Source organism: Coptis chinensis, chromosome 6 (assembly GCF_015680905.1).
Source record: "Coptis chinensis isolate HL-2020 chromosome 6, ASM1568090v1, whole genome shotgun sequence".
Taxonomy (NCBI): Eukaryota; Viridiplantae; Streptophyta; class Magnoliopsida; order Ranunculales; family Ranunculaceae; genus Coptis; species Coptis chinensis.
Genome location: NC_141461.1, coordinates 63,541,724 through 63,562,783, shown reverse-complemented (window position 1 = coordinate 63,562,783; position 21,060 = coordinate 63,541,724). Strand labels below are relative to the sequence as shown.

The 21,060-nt window shown below is 34.2% G+C and overlaps 2 protein-coding genes across 4 annotated transcripts; one reads left to right on the top strand and one right to left on the bottom strand.

Moving 5' to 3' along the window:
• Positions 1-225: 225 nt before the first annotated feature.
• On the bottom strand, positions 226-10,598 carry LOC147493905 (uncharacterized protein C24B11.05-like). The gene is given in 9 exon segments (XM_086566293.1): positions 226-597; positions 1,074-1,139; positions 1,265-1,328; positions 1,330-1,430; positions 1,511-1,607; positions 1,691-1,729; positions 10,046-10,142; positions 10,203-10,268; positions 10,364-10,598. Coding segments are annotated over 9 exon segments (777 nt in total). The 5' UTR covers positions 10,434-10,598; the 3' UTR covers positions 226-420.
• LOC147493906 (uncharacterized) lies at positions 2,159-8,525 on the top strand. 3 transcript variants are annotated; one of them, XM_086566292.1, is made up of 5 exons: positions 5,414-5,506; positions 5,617-5,691; positions 6,572-6,626; positions 6,700-6,847; positions 6,989-8,525. In XM_086566292.1, exons 1-5 carry the CDS (start codon positions 5,453-5,455, stop codon positions 7,050-7,052), a joined length of 396 nt encoding a protein of 131 aa, XP_086422418.1. In that variant the 5' UTR covers positions 5,414-5,452; the 3' UTR covers positions 7,053-8,525. The 3 variants fall into 3 exon arrangements, 1 of the variants encoding a protein (XP_086422418.1); XR_015198880.1 differs by adding an exon at positions 2,159-4,781 and having other exon boundaries at positions 4,869-5,691; positions 6,700-8,525; XR_015198881.1 differs by lacking the exons at positions 6,572-6,626; positions 6,700-6,847 and adding an exon at positions 2,159-4,781 and having other exon boundaries at positions 4,869-5,691.
• Positions 10,599-21,060: the final 10,462 nt, after the last annotated feature.

Below are 21,060 nucleotides of genomic sequence, written 5' to 3'. Positions count from 1 at the left end.
CCTAAGTAGAACCCATGTAGATAGAACGTGTAATAAGGTCGCACATCTGTTGGCGACCAATGCTTATCATCTCAGAGACTGTTTTTGGGAGATGGAAGCACCCACTTGGTTACTAGGACATTTGCAGGAGAATCATATGACGTAATATTTAGGTACCTGACGCACTTTAGTGGTTTATATATATATATATATAGTGGTTTTACCAAAAAAATAAAAATAAATGGAAACAAGAACACGATACAGACTTTATTATGTGCAACTGTACAAGTGTACAACACTACAACCCAACTTACATTTTCATTTATTATAAATTTACACATATTACGCAAGAGCTAGCCACGCCATTGTATTGTATTTTATGTACATACAAGTGGTCATGCACTGGCGCACGGCTTTAAATGATTTGTCTAATTGGTTTAATCAAGCACCAACAGGTGGTGCTGCTGCAATAATGGAATTGATTTCGCCTCTAGTGCGTATGAGTTTGTGATCTCCAACGTCTGCCCCACCAAACCAGATTTCTGGTATTGCTTGCTTCAAAATATGAATGTTTTCCAACGCATAATCAGCTCCTTTGCTTTTCAATGGCTTACCAACCTATATGCCATCACACAAATTATCATTTCCACGAAATGTGATGTGAACAAAACACTAAAGGGCCAACACGAATTGAAGTTTCGTTACGTGCCAAGTAACATTATATATCGAAGTTATAGATATTGACTTCAGGGTCACAATCTATGGTGACTTGGTGACAATGACATGAACCTCTATGGTGTCCTGCAGGCTCACAATCTATGGTGTCCTGCAGCTTGGGAGGATTATATGTATAACTATTGTTCGAAACCAAAGCATAGATGTCAATTTCGATTGCTACTTTTTTGAAAAAAAAAAACAATATAGAGATCAGATCAGCCGGGCAAGTTGCAACTCACTGAAACTCTGAAAGACACAAACTTTTTTGTGTCTAGGAACAACTATAATTTCAAATCTTGAGTACTTTTTTTAGTGTGGGGCAAGTATGCAACAGCAACTCAGAAAGTACATTTTTTCCTATTAGCAGAAAAACTCACCAATGCGGTTTGAAGACCCATAGCTTTACCAGCAGCGATGTTACGGTCATTGTCATCTAGAAACAACTGAAAAAACATGAAGCATAAACGAAATTATAAAAGAATATGTCACAAACACCTACATTTCAAAACAAAGGACAATCAATAATTAAAGAGAAAAAAAAACGATGATAATGAATTAGTGGGCACACCGTACAACGAGGATCCACGTCTGCAACAGTGAGAGCTATTCTCATAGCATCCATTGACGGTTTTAGGATTAATTGTTTCGAAACATATAATTTGATCAAAACAATCTTGTAATCCTAATCTTTCAAGAACTTTGATAGCATGTTTTCTATCTGAATTAGTAAAAATCTGCAAAATAGCAAGCAAAGCAACACGAAAATTTAGTCTAAAGTCCGCAGTTAAAGCAACAAGAAATGAAAAGCTGGGACTTCTCTTATGAGTTTTCTTTGATTTATGCTACGTAAGATGTTACGCAGCTGAATATCTGCTTTGATCACTTCATAAGGCAACCTTCCGTGCACGAAACTGACGAAAATAAAAAGTATGTAATTATTTTCAAAGACGTGCTTCAAATTTGATCACTTAGAGAAATTACACATAAAACTCACCTGTGATAATCATCTGCTTCAATATTATAGCCTAGAGCCTGAAATGGCACAATGATATTTCGGGTATTATCGATAAATTGGACTAGTGTAAAACATATTAATTTCGTGATCAGGTTAAGAAAATTACTCTTAGGGGTTGTTTGTTTTTTTTGAATTCAGCATTCAGAACCTCTTAAACTTAAGTTTTAAGCATTCGGAGGCTCAAAACTTGTTTGTTTTTTTTAAGTAGTTTAAGCATTCAAATGCTTTTAAGATTTTTTAAGATTCAAAATTTTTCCAAATCTTTGAATCCTACCTACATTAATATCCATTCTCCCAGGATGCTCATAGTGAGCCATGTCAGCATATTTTTAAAAAAAGTCCTTATTTAGAAAATAATTACTCGCCTTCTTACCAAAATAATTCTGAATTTGGTGTTCCTCTCTAATTTAATATAAGTCAAAATTGTATTTTCATGTGTTGAAAAAAAATAAAAATAAAACTACGTCCGTTTTATTTCAATTATGCCGCATGGGCTATTTTAGTAATTATAAAATAAAAAAAAATAATCCAACCCTTCGTTAATCTTAACCTAACCGCATTCTTCTTCTTCTTCTTGACAGAAACAAAACCACTCTTCCTGAGTTCAACAAAGCCCGATGCTGAGCCATTTCTCTCTATGATGTTACAAACCCTTCGTAAATCAAAGCTATTGGAGCTGCTAAAAAAGTCAAGGATATATATTCCGAATGGAAGATCATTGATGGGATGCCTGGACGAAACTAGAACCTTGGAGTATGGGGAGGTGTTTATACAAATTTCTCACGCCGGCTGTAAGCAAAATGGTAACGGGGGTTGTTTGCATCCAGTTGGACGGGATCACACCAGCGTAATCGTATTGTGGAAGGGACAGTTGTTGTTGCTAAAAATCCTTGCTTGCACCCTGGTGATGTACGTGTTCTGCGGGCGGTCAATGAACCAGGTTTACACCACATGGTGGATTGTGTTGTCTTCCCCCAAAAAGGAATCAGGTGAGAAATTGTAATATTTCTCATTAAAGAAGACCCCGAACTGGTATGTATAACTAATGATGTTGGTGAGTCTCCACTACATGTTGTCGTGGAAGCAGGGAAATTAGATGTCATAGAGGAATTGTTGAAAGCTGAACATTGTTCTTATAAAGGCCCAAATGGTCGAACAGCTTTGCATGCTGCTCTTATTTATAAAAAGCCAGGTAAGATCTGAATCTGTCATAGAGAGAATAAGTTTTTTGTATGAACTCAAAAACTGGTAGTTTACTTCTGATCAACCCATTCATCTAGAATCTCTATTTAGTTAGTGAGAACTATGCATGTGTTTGGTTCACTCACCAAATAGCCGAGATTCGAAACCCAAATGTCTGTGGATTAAAAAATTTGGAGAATTGAACTGAAATTGAAGATTCATTTCCGCCGCCCTCCATCTGCATCTGATGTGATATACTTAGATTGGCATCTTTTGGAGAAAGATAGATGCTAGCGTAACCTATGTTCCTCTTGCTGGAACATATTGGAAGAAATCAGTACTTGTAGCGTTGATACAGAGCTGAAGTCTTCTAATCATGAAATGGTGGTAATCGAGTTTGTTCTGGGCAGTGAACCATCAGATGGTCTTAATGAATTAGAAAGCAAGGAAATATTGGATGAGCGTGTCACTGATGTTTCACCAAATAAGTTGATAAAAGATGAAGGAAAAAATTGTGGATTTGGAAAATCAATTGCAAAGAGAAAGGCGGAGATGGCTCCTAACTTATTCAAATATATGCCACAGTTCAGTGATCTCGATTTTTCTTAAATCCGAGGAATGCGACTACTCGAAGAAATAGTGAACCACCTGTCAGGGAAACAACTGACTCAGAATCCAAACTTCCTAGATTATCAACTACAACCCAGAAGTTGCAGGATTTCAGTGTTCCCAAAGCAGTTTGTGATGGTGCTAATGTATCTCAAAATGCAATGGTATGCTCTTTCCTTAAGCATGAGTGTATTTGACTACTTTGTTTCTTCATTAGATATACAATCATACAGAGTCCAAGATAATGATGATTAAGCTGTAGTGACTGGGCACTAATGTCCAAAATGAAAGTGCTATTCAGTTTTGGTTTTGGTGTAGTATTATGTGTTTGTCTAAGCTGAAAACTTTCAGTTCCTTTGTCTTTGAGTTTTGAGATGTATCACATTATTTTACAACCTCCATTGAGAATGACTTCACTCGAAAAGCCCTAGAGTTGGAGAGAGGCCCAACAGTGTACCACTAGGGAACATAATCAAAGACCATTAATACTGAGTAGTGGAAAATGCTCCCAGTGACCCACGTCAGCCCCCTTTTTTTCTCTGAGACTGACACATCAGATTTTTCATAAAAAAATGAATTATACGCCTTTTTTTGCCGATTTCAATTGTTCGGGGATAACCCAAAATAGATAAAAATCTCTTTCCATATTCTCTTTTCAATTCTACAAAATACTCTCAACTCTGCAAAAAAAAATTGATCTCTTCAAACCCTCTCTCTTATTAAACTAAGAAATTGTTCAAGATGATAGAGTAATATCAAAATTACGAAGATGTTTGTTCTACTTCAACACACAATCATACTAAATTTTTTTACTCTTTCTATTCTCTTTGGTTCGTTGGGAAATTTAAAACCCGTTCTTTTTCACAAAGTTTATTTCTTTATTTTGATTTTAGTGTCTGGTAATTGTAGTGCAATCCTGAGTTTTTCCACACTTGATAGTAGTTTGATAGTCGTAGCTTTTTTGGGGATTGGTAGATTAATTATATTCTGTAGAGCAAAGGTTTTTAGAGAAGAGAGAATTTATTGGGGGTGGTGGTGATATATTTTGAAGAAAGGAAAGTTTTTTAGTTCGAAGGACCAAAAGTGCAATACTTAGATTAGATAGGAATAGTTGTGTAGGGGATTGTGGAGAAAGGTTGGTTCTTTTCTGATCATGCTTAGTGGATGGTAATGGAAAGAATTGAGCCTGCATTATCTCCTGAGTGGTTGAGGATTAACGGAAGTATAGGTAGTAGTAATGGTGCAAAGCAACAATCTAATCGGCATTCGTTATGTTCAGGTACTTATTGGTTTGCCCAAGTTGTTTATATATTTGTTTTTAGTTCTCTTGAAATTAAGTCATTGTTATTGCTTATTGTTGTAATAGAAAAGCATTCCAGCAGTTTTGGTAGAAATCATCATTATAGGGACTGTGATGCATACCACAAATGATGAGAGATCGACCCAAGGGGGCTCTGAGAGATCATTATTCATACGAGATCCTTATCCCACTACTTTTGAGGTGTCCAATTACTTCACCGGTAGGAATGATGCATATAAGCGTTATGCAGCCTATGGTAGTATCGGGAAAAATGGTGAGTTCTCGTTTCAACGAAAAGCAACATATTCAAGAAAAGAGTATAACAACAACAAGTCTTTGGGCACCGTGGACCGGAAGTATTCGAAGGTTGTGTTTGAAAGGCGTTTTCCCTCTCTTGAAGTCAAGAAAGGCAAGTAAGTCCTGATATATCTAGAGTCCCATCTCCTAGATTGAGCTCTCCCAATAGTGCTTCGTCCATGATTGGACTTGATGGGTAGTGCTTCGTCCATGATTGGACTTGATGGGTTGGCTTCTTCTATGGCGTAAATCGCGCCTTTAACCGGAAGCAACAACACATACACTCATCGGTTCAACGTAACACTCCCCAAAGTTGTCCACTGTGGCCTCCTAGCTCGATAGGTGGTCTTAACATGGCTGAAACGTTGGCACAAGCTCCTTTACGAGCTCGCTCTGCTGCTCCCCAGGTACTTGAATGCATACTCAGTTCAGTTGGAAATGTCATGTTACTTACTATCTCTGGCAACACCTCTCAAATCCCTCTGTACCGAATTTCATTTTTGTTTTATGATATTAGAACTCAAACTTCAAATTTATCTTCTTCTTATTCGGTGGCGTCATCATCTTCTTGGATTCATTTGAGATCTTTCAGGTATTGTTAACTCATTCCTCTTCATTGCATGATATATTTGATGTGACCGGAAAGAAATGGCCTTAGAACTAAATATAATATAGTCATGGAGAGAAACAAAATATGAAAACTGAACTTGACTTGCTTCTTCTGTATTCTGTACCAAAAAAGCCTCATACGTCGGTTCAATCTTCTTCTTCTACGCTAACTAAAGAAGCGAACCACTTGACTACTAAACACAAAATTTCTTTCCTTACACCCAAACCCAAACCCAAAAACCCAAACCCAAAAAAATTCTTTCAACAAAAAAAAATTCATGCAAATGCTTCCCAACACAAAAATTGATTTAGTTCTCAAAAGCTTTTTAGTTTGGTAACACATATATTGATATATATATATATATATATATATATATTTATATATATTGGTATATATATATATATATATATATATATATATATATATATAACCCATATACCGACGATTTTATTTGTTTTTGTTTTGAATTTATATTGTTTTTTTTATTCATTTTGGGGTTTAGACTATTTTATGAATGATTTTTATTTGTTAATGGACATTTTATTCATATTTTGTTGAATTTGAGTGATTTTATTGTAGGAATGCAAGTGTTTTATTAATTAATTTAAGTTGAATTATTTATTCCATATGCTGAAACAACGGAATTACATATGTTGAAACGACTGAAGAAGGGCTAGGGTTTTCGATTGTTTAATTCAATTCACTAGCTTCCTTTATATCTTGGTTTCTATGAGTTTCTTGAAAAGAGACGATGGTCTGTAATTGCATTCTTTTTTTTTTTGCTATTACATCTTCTACTTGGACATTTCTATTTTGACACCTAATTTATATTGTAATCTTACCGGATTTGGTTATATATAAGGACTTCGGTTGCTATTCCTCATCATTTGAAGTCTCCTCTATCAAAGACAAAGGAGGTACTTTTTTTTGCTACTAAAATGTACGAGTCCGATCACACTTTTATTAAAATGATAGTCATATATTTTACAGTTTTACCATCCGTGATTAATTGCTTGATTAAGACGGAAACCACAGAGGGAGAGGATGTAAAATGCTGGACCACGATAAAAAGACAGCAGTATTTATCGTTGAGGAAGGGTCAATTCATGGTCATTTCAAACAACCTAAGAGTGGTTATGTATAATTTTGGTTCATTTTAGCAATTATTCATGTTCATCATACATATTTAAAGAACCTCCAATTTTCAAGAAAATGTTAACTTACCTAATTGTGTTTGTTTTTTGGGTGATGTACCATGGTGGTACCTTGCTTACAATAGGATGATTGGACCTTCTCGAAATAAAGAATTTAGCATGGTTGATGCAGTTCTGAGGTTGCTATAAAGTTAGCAGCCAAACAAACTTTAGAATTCCCTGTTACTGAGGCAAGTACTTCTTGTAGTTCATTCCTTATGCATCTCCTTGCTCTTTTCATTTGTGACTTATTATGTTGATCTCTTAGACCTCTCACTGCCATCTTAATTTGAGTCATATAATATCAGCGGGCTATGTATCTTCTCATTTTAAGTAATCTTTTTATATCTAAAATGTGGAGATTTAGTTGAAATTATAGTGCTTAATAGTAGAGAACTATATACCTGTTTGGTTGAGGACTTGATCGAGGGTTTAAATTTAAATTGATTGAAATCTCATATAAATGGTTGGAGGGTTTAAATTTATCCTCAAAATTGCAGATTTCTTGGTTATTTAGAAAGGTCGGTACAGATGACGATAAGGGATTTCAGTGCTACTTGGCCAATGTTCAATATAAACCAAAGGATAGTGAAAAAACTATTCGAGAATGATTTGTAAAAATTGGCGGAATTGGTAAGCCAAATATGTTCCTTCCAATTCTTAAAAAAGTATGACTTGAAGAGAAATGTCATAAATTACCAAATACATGTGGTCAAGATGATGGGATTTGGTCTATAGGGGCCAAAATGCTAAGATGTCTCTACCTAGAACCAGATCAATTTGTTGATTGGTAATAATAGATAAGTAACAATCAACAAAAAGGTCTTAAGGAATCTATATTGATAACTAAGACATCTCAGCTAGGCTCATACCTCTTAGCCCACTATGTGTCATGTTCCTTAGCAAGGCAGTAAGATAAACAATAAAGTCCCAATTATGATTGTTTCAACATATTGGAGCTCCACTTAAAGACACTGCCTTGGGATTTCAATCCTCGAAAGCAGCACTTGCGTAGCCCAATCAAGGAGAAATGTCTTGACATCTTGGCTGCTATTTCTGAGCATGCACTGTTTCTTTGAACTTTCTTTTCTTTCATAGTTTATTTTGTATTTTTTGCGGCATTGGTGGAGGAGACTTTTACATGCCTGACAACTTTGGTGTTATGGTTTCTTTCAATCTTGAACGTGTCATTGGATGCAAATGCTTTGTTGAATTTAATGTTACTAAATGTATGCAAATGCTTCGTTCAAGTTGATGTTGCTGACTGTATGAAAAAGACATATCCACATACAAATGTGTTAATATTTGTACCAAAGTTTTTTTCTTAATCTTTTGTAGAAACAGCCCATACAAAGCACTTTATACTTTATATGTTCTGTTTACTTTCTTCTTGGAGGAGGTTACTTACAAGAATGTTCACATAGAAGTAAACAAAACAGCAGATCATCTAGGAAGGTTGGGTGTTCACAACGATGATGGATTCATAGTATATGGCCCATATCTTGGTTGTAGTTTACTACATACAGAGTAAACTGATGTAAGACTGTAATTAAGAGGAAAAATATATGACATTTCACAGAGTATCATTTATGGGTTTGCAATAAGTTGCATTCAGTTGCGTCAGATTGTAATCAAGTTCGCATTGATTTCATCACTCTTGGCTAATCTATATTCCAAATCGTTGCACATGTAAATTTGATTACAAATTAAATTAACATCAATCAACTTCATAGTAGATCATTTTAATTACATTTCATGGTTCCATGATTTAGTCGAAGTAGTCAAGTAGCTTAAAGTTTTTGGCAATGTAAACTATATGTAGGCATGCAACGTTGGTCTTAAGGAAGTTGGTCATAAAAAAAGTGATTGCTAAGATGGTGGTATTGCCTATGGTTGTTGATGTGTTATTTGATTTTAAAACTTTGAAAGACTTCTACCGGAAAGTGATGATATGCTCTTGCTCCCGCAATCCAAGACAACATGCCTCCCTATTCTTAGTTAAACCCTAAATATATGCCAACGACGTACCATTAATATAGGTTTATTTACTCATGCATGTAATCCATTATTCTCTTTGTTGGTGTTTCTTTGCATGCCAAGTGAGGATGAGATATTTTATTCTTTAATCGGAATTTTTTCATCTATACAAGTATTGTGTGTGTATAGTATTTTAATTGCAATCTCTTAAAAAAAAAATAGAAAAACATAAACCCTTCAAATAAAGTATGTAGTGAATTATTAGCTATTAATATACATATATTATTTATTCAAGTGGACTTTAAGCTTTTGAGTCCAACGACGTACCATTAATATAGGTTTATTTACTCATGCATGTAATCCATTATTTTCTTTGTTGGTGTTTCTTTGCATGCCAAGTGAGGACGAGATATTTTATTCTTTAATCGAAATTTTTTCATCTATACAAGTATTGTGTGTGTATAGTATTTTGATTGCAATCTCTTAAAAAAAAATAGAAAAACATAAACCCTTCAAATAAAGTATGTAGTGAATTATTAGCTATCAATATACATATATTATTTATTCAAATAGACTTTAAGCTTTTGAGTCATTAGCTATCTATGTAGCAAGTCCGGCCATAGGCCGGGCCAAATGGCTAGTTCTAATACTTGAAACAAGAAGTCCCTTCTTGCCCTTTCTTAAGAACCCAATCTTAAGAACCCATCTACTTTCCTACCTTGACTTTTATGGCTTCAAAATAAGTTCTTCAAAATTTGATGTTGGCGTCACGGGTTTTTTCATTTTTTTGGGTGAATGATATCCACTTTGTTAAAAATAGAATTACATATATATATTCTGAAAATAAACAAAATATGAAAATAAACCGTTAAAATATATTTGTGAAAACATATTTTAAATAAATTTATTTATCATTTATTTTTTTCGATAATCCATCTCTTCTCCTCAAATATAATATATATTTTGTTTAACAAGAAATCAAGTTAGTGTTTAAAATAGATAACATGAGTAAAATTGTCCGAATGATTTATATTCAAAATTCTCCGAGCCAGTTATTCTAACGTAAAAACAAACATGTTTTTTAGAATTCAGCAATCAGCATTTAGCATTAAGAGAATGAGCCATTTAGCATTCAGCATTCATAGGCTCAGAAAAACAAACGACCCCTTAAACCAGCTAGAGTGCTTCCATAAGTTCTAAAATGTTCAATTCGAAGACTTGAAGCTTTATCTTTAGCGAAACCACATTTCTCTACTAGAAAATCTGAAAAACAAAATGATCAGACTTAAAACACTTACAATTAATTTAGTAAATTTTTAGTACCTTCAATGTTTCTCTTGCATGCTGCGGCAATTCCAATCGTTGATGAGTACAAAGTGTCATCGAGATCTGTCTATAAGTTAATATAAATTAGCTTTGCATATTTCACATATATATTGATTGATTCCAAAAAGAATGAGTGTTAGAAAAAACCAAAAAGTTACCAAAGAGAAGGCAATCAAATGGAGAAGAAGAAGAAGAAATATCATGGAGAGATTTGCTATAGTGATCCATTGTTGAATGAAAGTGGAGATGTATAAATGAAGAATTTGAAGGGAAATTCAGCGCTCGAGCATTTGGAGAGTGGATTAGAGGAAAGTATTTATAGAAAAAAAACAAAGGATTAGAGGTGCTCTTAAAAAATCCACTTGTCGAGGGCTCCACACGTCAAAAAATTAAGCTCCCATTTAACATAATTTTGTTATTGGCAAAGGAAGTCCTTGGATACATAGATTGATAGATGATTATCAAAAAAAAAAAAAAAGTCCTTGGATACATTGGTCTAGGAAGTAAAGACTTGGAATGTTGCATTCGACACGTTACACACCACTATACACCTATACACCTATACAGGTACTTTTGCTCTCGCAGAAAACGTGTTGGATTCGATCTTACCCAAAATCCAATTCAACCCCGTATGAAAATTGTCGACAAAGACTGTTTAGCATTAAATCTATGCAAGAAATGGGCCTTAGCCCCCTCAATCCAATCCGGTTACGGGTAAATTCCTCATTCACTAACGTATCCGTAGAATTTCCCTATTATTTAGGCCTTTCCAAATAAAGTCCTCGCTTTCCAAATTGTAAGTAATTTGCAGTCTAATTTTTATCCTCTAAATTTTTTGGTTTCCTATTCTACTCTTTTTATTAAATCAAGATCCTTCGAAGAAGAACTACTTTTTTCCAATAAAGCAGTGAAGATTCTTCGTTACACTAAAAAAAGAATACCGATTTCTTGTGATAGAAAATGGGTTCATGGATAACCATATTTTATAGGTACAAATTTGAGTGGTATATATTCAAGGTGGGGGAGAAGTTGAATATGCTCATTGCGTATTTGTGGAAATGTCCAAGAGGAAAATAATTACATGAACCACAATCAAGAAGCCAATAAAAATATGAAACAAGAAAATGAATGAAAATAGTGGTGTTGCACGAGAAAAATAAAAAGCTCAAGCCGCAATTGAACTAGCAATTGGTACTGTACCAAAATTTTAAATCTGAACAAGCATGACTTCTGATTTTTCCTATGAAAATTTATATTTACATAGTTGGTTAACATGAATTTTTTTTTACATATGAAAACTGTCATTTGCATAGTAGTTTTTGAAACTGAACATATCTATAAATTTGAGATAACATATGAAAGTTTATATTTTCATAGTAGTTAATCTATGCAATTTTATATTTACATATGAAAATATATATTTTCACACTAGTTAAACTATGAAAATTTATATTTTCATACTAGTTTAAACTATGCAAATTTGTATGTACATGTGAATATTTTGTTATAGAAAATGGCTACTGAAAAGATAAGAAGATTAACAATAACACTTTATTCCTTTAACCTTTCTGCAAAGGTCACCGGGATTTGATTTATTAAATGTGTCAGCTATGTCGAGCTCCAATTTTAAAGTACTCATTGCAAAAAAACGCATTCAAGGAAACTAGAACTTCATATTAACCACTTGTATAGATACAATTTGGTTCTACTTGTAGATTAATAATAAACAAGCAAATGTACCATCATACATGTCTACGCAAACAAAGTTCCTAATCTAATCAAAACTAAACCAAGCTCAGAGACGACGATTGTTTTCCAAGGCATGCAAACTATATTTACAGTCAATGAATTTTCATAGACATTTTTTTGACATTTGAGTTCTGACCAGGTGACGCGGGTTATGGAAATATGAATTTACATATGAAAATATGAATTGGCATATGCAAATATGAATTTACATATGTGAATACAAATTTACATATGCAAATATGAAATTTCATACACGTTTTTTCTGACATCTGACAGGTGACACAAGTTATGTAAATAAATATGAATATAGATATGAAAATATTAATTTTCATATGTAAACATTCATTTTCATATGTAAATATGAATTTACATGTACACATTGATTTTCACATACATTTTTTTCTTGTCATCTGACTTGTGACACAGGCTATGAAATGTAAATTTACATATGCAAATATGAATTTTAATAAACTGTTTTCTAGCATAGCTATAAAAATTTGACAAACTCACAAACTAATCAGGCTCATTTCTTGCATTACATCCAGAATTCAAAGATAGTATCCAAAAGTTTCATCCGGAATTCAAAGATAAACTGGCATTACATGAAAGATCAAAGATTTACGTCCATAATTCAAACAAAATTAGTATCCCAAAGTGATCCACCAATAAAACGCAACACATCATTTCATGATCTTCTTTTTTTGGTATGTTACAACTATGTCAGATGGAGCTAAGGGCACCAACTTATTTCCAATCATGAACTTATGCTTCTCCTTGCACCAATTTTATTATGGCGTGGCTTGCTTTTATAACTTTTTTTTTATCCACCTTTCCTTCAACAAAAACCATAAAAAAAAAGGTTTTGCCAAAAGGAGTTTCTTTCATCTTGGTAATATCAACATCTTTAATGCTTCCTTTGAACTCTTGGGAAAGTGCTAGCATAGGCAAAGCAGAAGAACGGAACACCTTGGTAGAGCTAGTAGGTTTTACCTCCTGTTGCAATAAGGGTCTGTAATAAATAACTCGATCTGTTAAACTGACATTTCAAAATTTACTTTCACATATGAAAATACAAATTTACACAGCAAATAAAGCTATGTAAGTAAACTTTTACATATGAAAATAGAAACCAAAACAATACTGATGAATGCATACATATGCAAATATGAACTTTTATAGCATTCTTGTTCTGACTTGTTACATATGCTAGGCTATATTAATGCCAATTTACATATGCGGATAATAATTATTACCAGATCTGTGACTTCCAGTGACTTTACTTATAACACCCCTATTTTTATTCTCCTTTTTAATTAAATATATATATATAAAGTTAAATAATAATAATAATAGATAAAAAAAAATGATAAACATTAGAAAGAGATAAGGTAAAGAGGATAAACCCCATTCCCTATTTTTAAGGGGTTTTTGAAAAAAAAAAAAAAAATGGGGTTTTACACAGGAGTTCACACGTAGAGTTTAATTTACACACAGAAAAGAAAATAAAAACGGAGTTTTTCACATAAAGGAGAAGGAAAAATTCTTGCTGGAAATCTACTGAGAGATAGCTGCCGGAGCGTATCACGAGTGAGTAGTTTAAGTCTTTTTATTTTCAGATTAATATTTTAGTTGATTGATTAGTATGTATTTTCTGGTTAGTAATCTCTCCCTTCAAGTTCTTTGTTTATGTTTGTTATGACATATTCTATACTAAGGCAATGGTTGCTCTACTCTATGGTAAATCTTCATATTCTGATGGTATGTTCTTCAAATTATTCGACAATAAATCCAGAAACATCCTTGCAGTGAGTCACTGACATATATCATATGTTGTATAATGCATTAGGGGTTCGGAACACTGAGCATAGATACTATGCATGAATCATGAATGTGTGTGTTCATTATACACTGAGCGTATCATTACAAATCGGAAGTACCTACTTTATATGTGTATAAATGCAATTGCATAATAAAATAATGAAACGATATTTGCATGGATTTAAAGATTAGCATGTTGAACGCTTGTGATACCTGAAATTAGGAGATATGAGTAGATTGTCAGAAGATATTTAGTTACAATAACAAGATGCACGTGCTATGCACGCGATGTCAAACAAAACTTAAGGAAGAGTGTAAATAAAATTTGGGTGAGCACACTTACAATTGACATTATGCCTGAACAGACACACTGACAGCCGTTTAAAATTTGAATTAAATGGAACTCCATGCCTATTTGATTTCCAGATATACGTAAGTAATAAACTTCTAAGTATAGCTCCAAATCACATGTACTTTGAGCCTCTCATCCTAGCAAGTGCACGCTGCAAACGACAAAGATAAAAGGTTAGTGCATCAAAAGCATTCATGTAATTAACATTATGCATTGAAACCAATATCCAAACCTTAGGTACATAGGTAATATGCAACCGTAGGTATTGAATCGAAAGAATGGGACATACCCTCCAAAAGATGAGTAATTTGGTTTGTTAATCAATCATCCAAAATGAAGTTACAATGGCATAGTATTTAATAAGAAGTTACTCACATAGTCTCTTTTTCGCTTGATTGCATGCTGGACAATAAATTGGAAGCCTTTTGGGCACGCTCGTTGAGTGTGAACTGGTGAGGTGGTTTTGAGTAATTGTTTCTATTTGAGTGAGGACGTTACCTCTGGTATTTCACAACATTAGTTGACATGATGACATGTGCTGGAGAACATATACATAATCGAAAATTTGAATATTTAAAGAAAATCTTCCTTGTGTATCTCAAATACATGGCAACAAATTAAACTAAATGGCTATATACATGGTAAGAGAAAAAATGACAAAGATATGCTGACCAGAAGAGAAGGGAAGAAGCCGCGAAGAAACTACATGAACTGCATACCGCTTCAAGTTGGCAAATGTTCCCAGGAAGTAATATGGAACTTGGAGTTGTGTTATGCATAGAAGCACAAATTTATATATTTGATCACCACGATCCAATATGTTAACTATTTTACTTGCCAAAGCAATGACACCAATCCCAAATAGAAAAAGCACTAAGAGCCTTGTAACTGATATACAAATTGTAGTTTTTATTCCAAGTTTATAATCATTTGGCCATTCAGCAAGCATGCCTGCAAGAATTAGGATCACTTAAGGTACGATGCACCACTCAAAATTTCTAGACTACATGTGAAGAAGGATAGAGGAGCATCATATCCAAAAAATAGATCCTTTAGTGGTAACAGAGATGCTATAGTTAGGAGTTGAAGGATATGATGTATAGTCCAAACACGTTATATGCTTTATTCAAACCTTCTGAAAGAGTCCACCAATGTTTTACACTATATATACCTTCTGTACATGTTAAAAAGATAGCGAGTGTCTATTGGTGTGAAATAACGAAATGTAAGAAATACAGAAGAATAGGGTCCTTAAAAAACCCTTATTCCAACTTAAGGTATCTCCACAAAACACGGATACCACATAGGCATTAGTACACCTTAAAATGAGCCGTTAGAGTAAACTGATAGCTTTAAAACCACTTTGGAATATGAAGTATACCATGTCGATGAGATTGTAGGATGCGAAATAAAAGTATAAAACCAATTTTGACACCACAAAAAAAGAGGTAAGAAAATAATAAGCAATTAATGGAACATACCTCTAGTCGTAGTACACTTGATTGTAAAAACTTGTGAGTTGAACCAATGGAGGGTGCACCAAGATCCTGGAATCCTTGTTTGACAGCTTGCATTGACAACGGTTAACTGTTAAGTGTTAATTGTAAAAAAAAAAAAAATTAAAGAAAAAAGACAATACTAATGTCTCGTTTATATTGAGAAGCTCAATATCCTCTTTTTTCTAGGTGTTTTTCTCAAAGTACTAATTTTCAAGTTGGGCCGCCAAAGGGATGTATACTTTTGCCTAGCTCTTTGTTTCTATAAACATAACAAATTAAATTGACATTTGCTGTTGTACTTAAACGTTACTTTCAGAGTTTCTTGTTCACTTAAATTATGGAAGTCTGTTCCTGAACATTAGTAGATGTTCAGAATGAAAATAGGGGCCGATCAACTGGATCCTGTAGTACCTGTGTGACACCCCAAACCGCAACCAAAACCCCTCCCCAAGAGAATCCTAGCCTTTCTGAGAATCTATAATGTAACCCTCCTATCCATTGTTTTGCACAATGTAAGCATCTGTGTAGCACCTCCAATGACTCCCTATAATCCTTGCATAATTGCTATCAGAGTTCAAATAGGGCCAATACAACAAAACAGAAGTATTATCTGCAAATGAAGATCGAGCAGCGAAACTCTTTCTTTTTCCCATGGTTCTTTAAGCATTATAGCTATACACTCCTGTAACGATCTGTAATTGTACACATGCCGTAACATTACTCTTTAACTCATACAGCAAATTCGAAGATGAATAATTATACACCTTCCTGCCAATCAGAGAAAGTAAAAACGTCTTCTTCAAACATTTTGAGCACACTTGGGAGTTAGATACCTTGAAATATGTACTACAGTTAAGTTGTCCTTGTTTCTTCAGAGGTAGTAAGGAACCTCCAAAACTCAACTTGGCATCTTGGATACCTGAAGTTAACTTAAACACAGGTCTTGGGTGGGCTTAAAAGAAGACCCTACTAAAAATCTTACTTCAAATAATGCGAGGATGCAACAACTCCAAAGAGCAGTAAACTTTAAGAAGTTTTGTTGAATTCAACTATCATCCAACTGGAGTTTCAGGGGAACATCAAAACCATTGTTGCTACAACCAGCTCCCAGTACGTCAAGAATATCCCCGCTCACCTCTAACATACCCCACATGTATATTGGTGAAATTACTACTAACAATATACTTACAACTTGTCCATAATAAAGAAAACAAAATCTATATATCTTCATTATTGTCGAACTTTACCTCACTCCTCCATCTCCTAATATATCTATTGGTAACTCTACTTTTCTTTAGCAAATAAACAAAACCAGTGATTTGGGTTTTTTTAGGTGTTGCTTGCATCTCTTGCGAGATATTAGTTAAGCTGCCTTGCTCTTTGTTTGTATCATCACTATGATGCTAGTGACCCTCTCTCTCACCACAGTACACCATTACTTTTAGTAATGTCATGAGTGAGTAATATCTCCTTTCTTATCAATAAAATTCAATTATTAAAAACTAAATAAAAATAAAAAGAACACTCGAGCTAAAACCATGATTACATGAAAGAAAAAGAAATCCTATGACTCCTATCTAATACGAGCCATACACCTTGAAAGAATACCTAACTTGTGAGGACACTATTAAATGAACTTCTAGAGGCTATATAACTTGAAAGAGCAATAATAATTGCTTCCTTCAAAAATTCATCCTGAGGGCACATAAATAAAGCGCTCAAGATGGGAGTCCTTGCTCCGCCATGCATGATTGCATCCCTTTGTTTTAGTTTTCTCTAATAGTTGTAGTTTCTTTTTTCTAGTATTGATTTTGTATTGTCTTTTCCTTTGTTGTATCTGAGTGGGATATCTCATCCTACGAACTTTGACTTTATGATTATATATATATATATATACATCACATTTTACCGAAATAGAAAAAAACAGAGAACACTTGATCTACGACCAGGATTAGTCTATATCATGTCTTGGACCAGAACTGGTGTCACAGCCCAAATTTCTAAACAATAACAAAGTGAATATTTGAAATATAAATATCTCAAACATCACTAGGTTCACTTGTTTAAAAACCCAGACTATGACGGAGAAAACTACACATACAAACCCTAATAGCCATGTCATAAAAGAAACAACTTAAAATAAAATAATCCCAATAATTATCCGAAATCTCTTTATTAAGCTTACATCCTTCCAAATAAAACATCAAACAACTCTCCAAATAAAATTCATCACTACCATGTTCTCATGCCATGAAAAAGGCAAAAACGTTATTACATTCTTCCAACAAAGAAATCAAACCTAAAAGAAAACTAACAACCGCTCCGGGCCGCGAATCACAATCATCATGGTTCCATTACCACCTATGTTCCCAAGAAACCCACGCTAAAAACAAAGCAAACATGGGTCAGCAAATTTGAATTTGCTGGTATGAGTAGACTAAACACATATAAACATTTTAAACTTTACTTATCCAACTAACATTTTAAATTCTATCATAACCTAATCATTCTCAGCTTGGAAGACAAGTAGTTCCGTTATCTCAAACGGCATAGTTTCTTCCCAAGCAAAACTTCCATTTTATTAACCCATTCTAATAACTCATTTTAATATCTACATAATTGAATTACAACTTACCGATATCCGCTGCTGTATAAGGGTAGGACCGCGTCCCTGCACAAAATATTATTAAGTCCTACCCTCCTGCAAAAGAAAGTTAGAACTTGTATATATAACATATGTAAATATCCTATATGCATTCAAAAGTAAGCCCAACACACTCACAAAATCAAATCCATTTCTCTTATCAATTAATCAATTACTTTTCTTATACACCCACCCTTTAGTACCTACTCCACACATTTGCCAAATCACACATTCCTGTGTGCCTCTCTCCCACCGAATATCACAATATCATAGCCATCTCTGGGCTTTCATACACATATTTCATACTTTTTGGGCAATAAAACTCGTGGTCATTCATGGCACATTCAATGAATACCTATCATATCACTAACGGGCCATTCATGGCATATTCAATGAATGCCATGATTCACATTCATTCAAGGAATACCCAATCCTACATTCCCGTACATTCAAGGAATACAACTAACCCGCAAGGCGAATACCTTAGTTCCTCTTTAGGGCAGTCAACTACAATCTGGTCATTCATGGCACATTCAATGAATACCCGGGTCATTCATGGCACATTCAATGAATACCCTTATATAACACTAACGGGCCATTTATGGCACATTCAATAAATGCCCACCTACATATGACTTCATCAGTCATAAACTCAATTCTAAGACTTGAGGCGTGGAGAGTTCTAAAAGGGTGCGGTAAGTTTTGTTTACGCATTATTGTATTTTATTGCATAGATTATTTCAGAGAACGTAGGAAAATCTTGATTCAATTATTTTTGGTTTACGCGTTATTAATTTCATGAATATATAAGTGTCATAACGTTGTGTATCTCAAAAGACTGAAAAATCACCAAGCAGTAAATACACGTACACAAGTATATTTATAAAGGTCCTAGCCTAAATCAAACATGCTAATAGTCCTAGACTTATTCTAATAGACCGAATCATAATTTTAGGAAAAAGTCAAATTTTCGGGTCAACTGGTCAAAGTCAACAGTCAACTCTGGTCAACCCGGCCTAAACTCCAAAAAACCCAAAAGCCCAAATCCTAAGGCCCATAGTCTAATCTAAAAGTCAAATTTTAAAATCCAAAACCAAAAAGAGAATAGCCCATGATTTTGGCCCAAGCCCAAAATCGTTTTGTAATCGCTTCATCTCCTTCTTCTCTACTTTCAAACAACCACTACCGACCACCATATGCCACCCATCGAAAAAACAAACCCAGCGGTTTGGTTCAGGGGAGAAAAACCTCTCTACCCATATCAAAAATACTTGATTCTTTATATTGATTCAAGCTTCAATTGTCAATTTCCAACACCCAATCCACCACCAACAATCCCCTCAACCCAACAACATATCCTCACAACAAAATCTAAAACAAAACGATCCCAAACAAAACCAACCCAAACAATCAAAAAACGGAGATTTTGTTTGGTCACCATTGAAGCTATTCCTGAGCTTCAACAAAGACAATCCCTCCTCATCCCAACAAAGACACCTATTCAACCTCAACAATCACGATCAACTAACAGCCCACATAACCACGGTTCATCCATCCCAACAACAAAAAGTCCAAGAAACTATACATAATGAAAACAAGAAAGGCGTTTTTGGGTTATGAGGTTTCGCCTTAACCACCGTGTCGAGTCTTCGACATCTCAAAGCTAAATTAGTCATAGTTTTGTATGCTTTGTATTGTTAAAAAAACGTATCTAACATAGTCTACGAGACCTTAACAGAGTTTTACAAGATCTTGTGACATTCAGATAACTTCGGTCGACACCATTAAAGAGGTTTACCCCTCAGATCAATTCTGTCGAAATAAGCACATATAACAAGAAAAACTTCGGACTACTCACGCTTAAAAACGAAACGACCGACGGCTCCCGAAATCGAAAACCTCCAAAGCCTGAAGTCGACAACGATCTTTCTTGTTCAAACCCCTTTTTTTCTCTCAGTAAAACTCTCACATTTTTTTTTCTTTCCTCAAAAATCTACGTGAGAAACCCTTATTTTCTAGTTTTTCAAACCTCTCCGAAAAACAAGGGTTTTAAACCTATCTACTTACTTACGGGCTTTTTTCCAAAACTACTTACTTACGGGCTTTCACCCGAACTACTGGATATCCTATTTCTGTTTCCTATTTACATTATTATTATTTCTATTAATATTATTATAGGAAAATGCAAATAAAAAGACGGGGTGTTATAACTGGACAGGACGGGAATTGCGTCTGACTTACACATTTGTCAAATTCAAGAGCAGCCTAATAGACTAAAGACCAAATAACTTCAGAAGAACACTAGATGTGAGCTAATAATAGCTCTTATAGTGTGAAGTCGTGAACCTAGTCCAGCAAAGAGACTAAGCTGTCAAGGCTATAGTGGAGACAGCGTGATACTGAAATGGAAGGCAGCAGCCAAATTACCACTCCAACAATGATAAGTCGTCTTTTAAAAATTCACTAACGTTGGATGATTATTAGAATTATCAGTATCAGAAATTTATTATTATGAAGATCAAGATCCACCGAAAAAAGCTTCAAACTACCAAGGTAGAAACAACATATAATTAGATGCTAGACTTTAGAATGGAAAGCAATAAAATTAGAGCCCTAAAGGTAGAGATTCTAGATTTTGATCTTATCTAATAGTCATAATAGCATACTTTACACACCCCAACCTGAGCTTGAACTCTTTCAATGAAAATAGTCTCATTTCAGTCATTATACATATCACATTTTTTTATAACAAAAGTGGCCTGCATATTATCAATGGTAAGGGCACAACTCAAA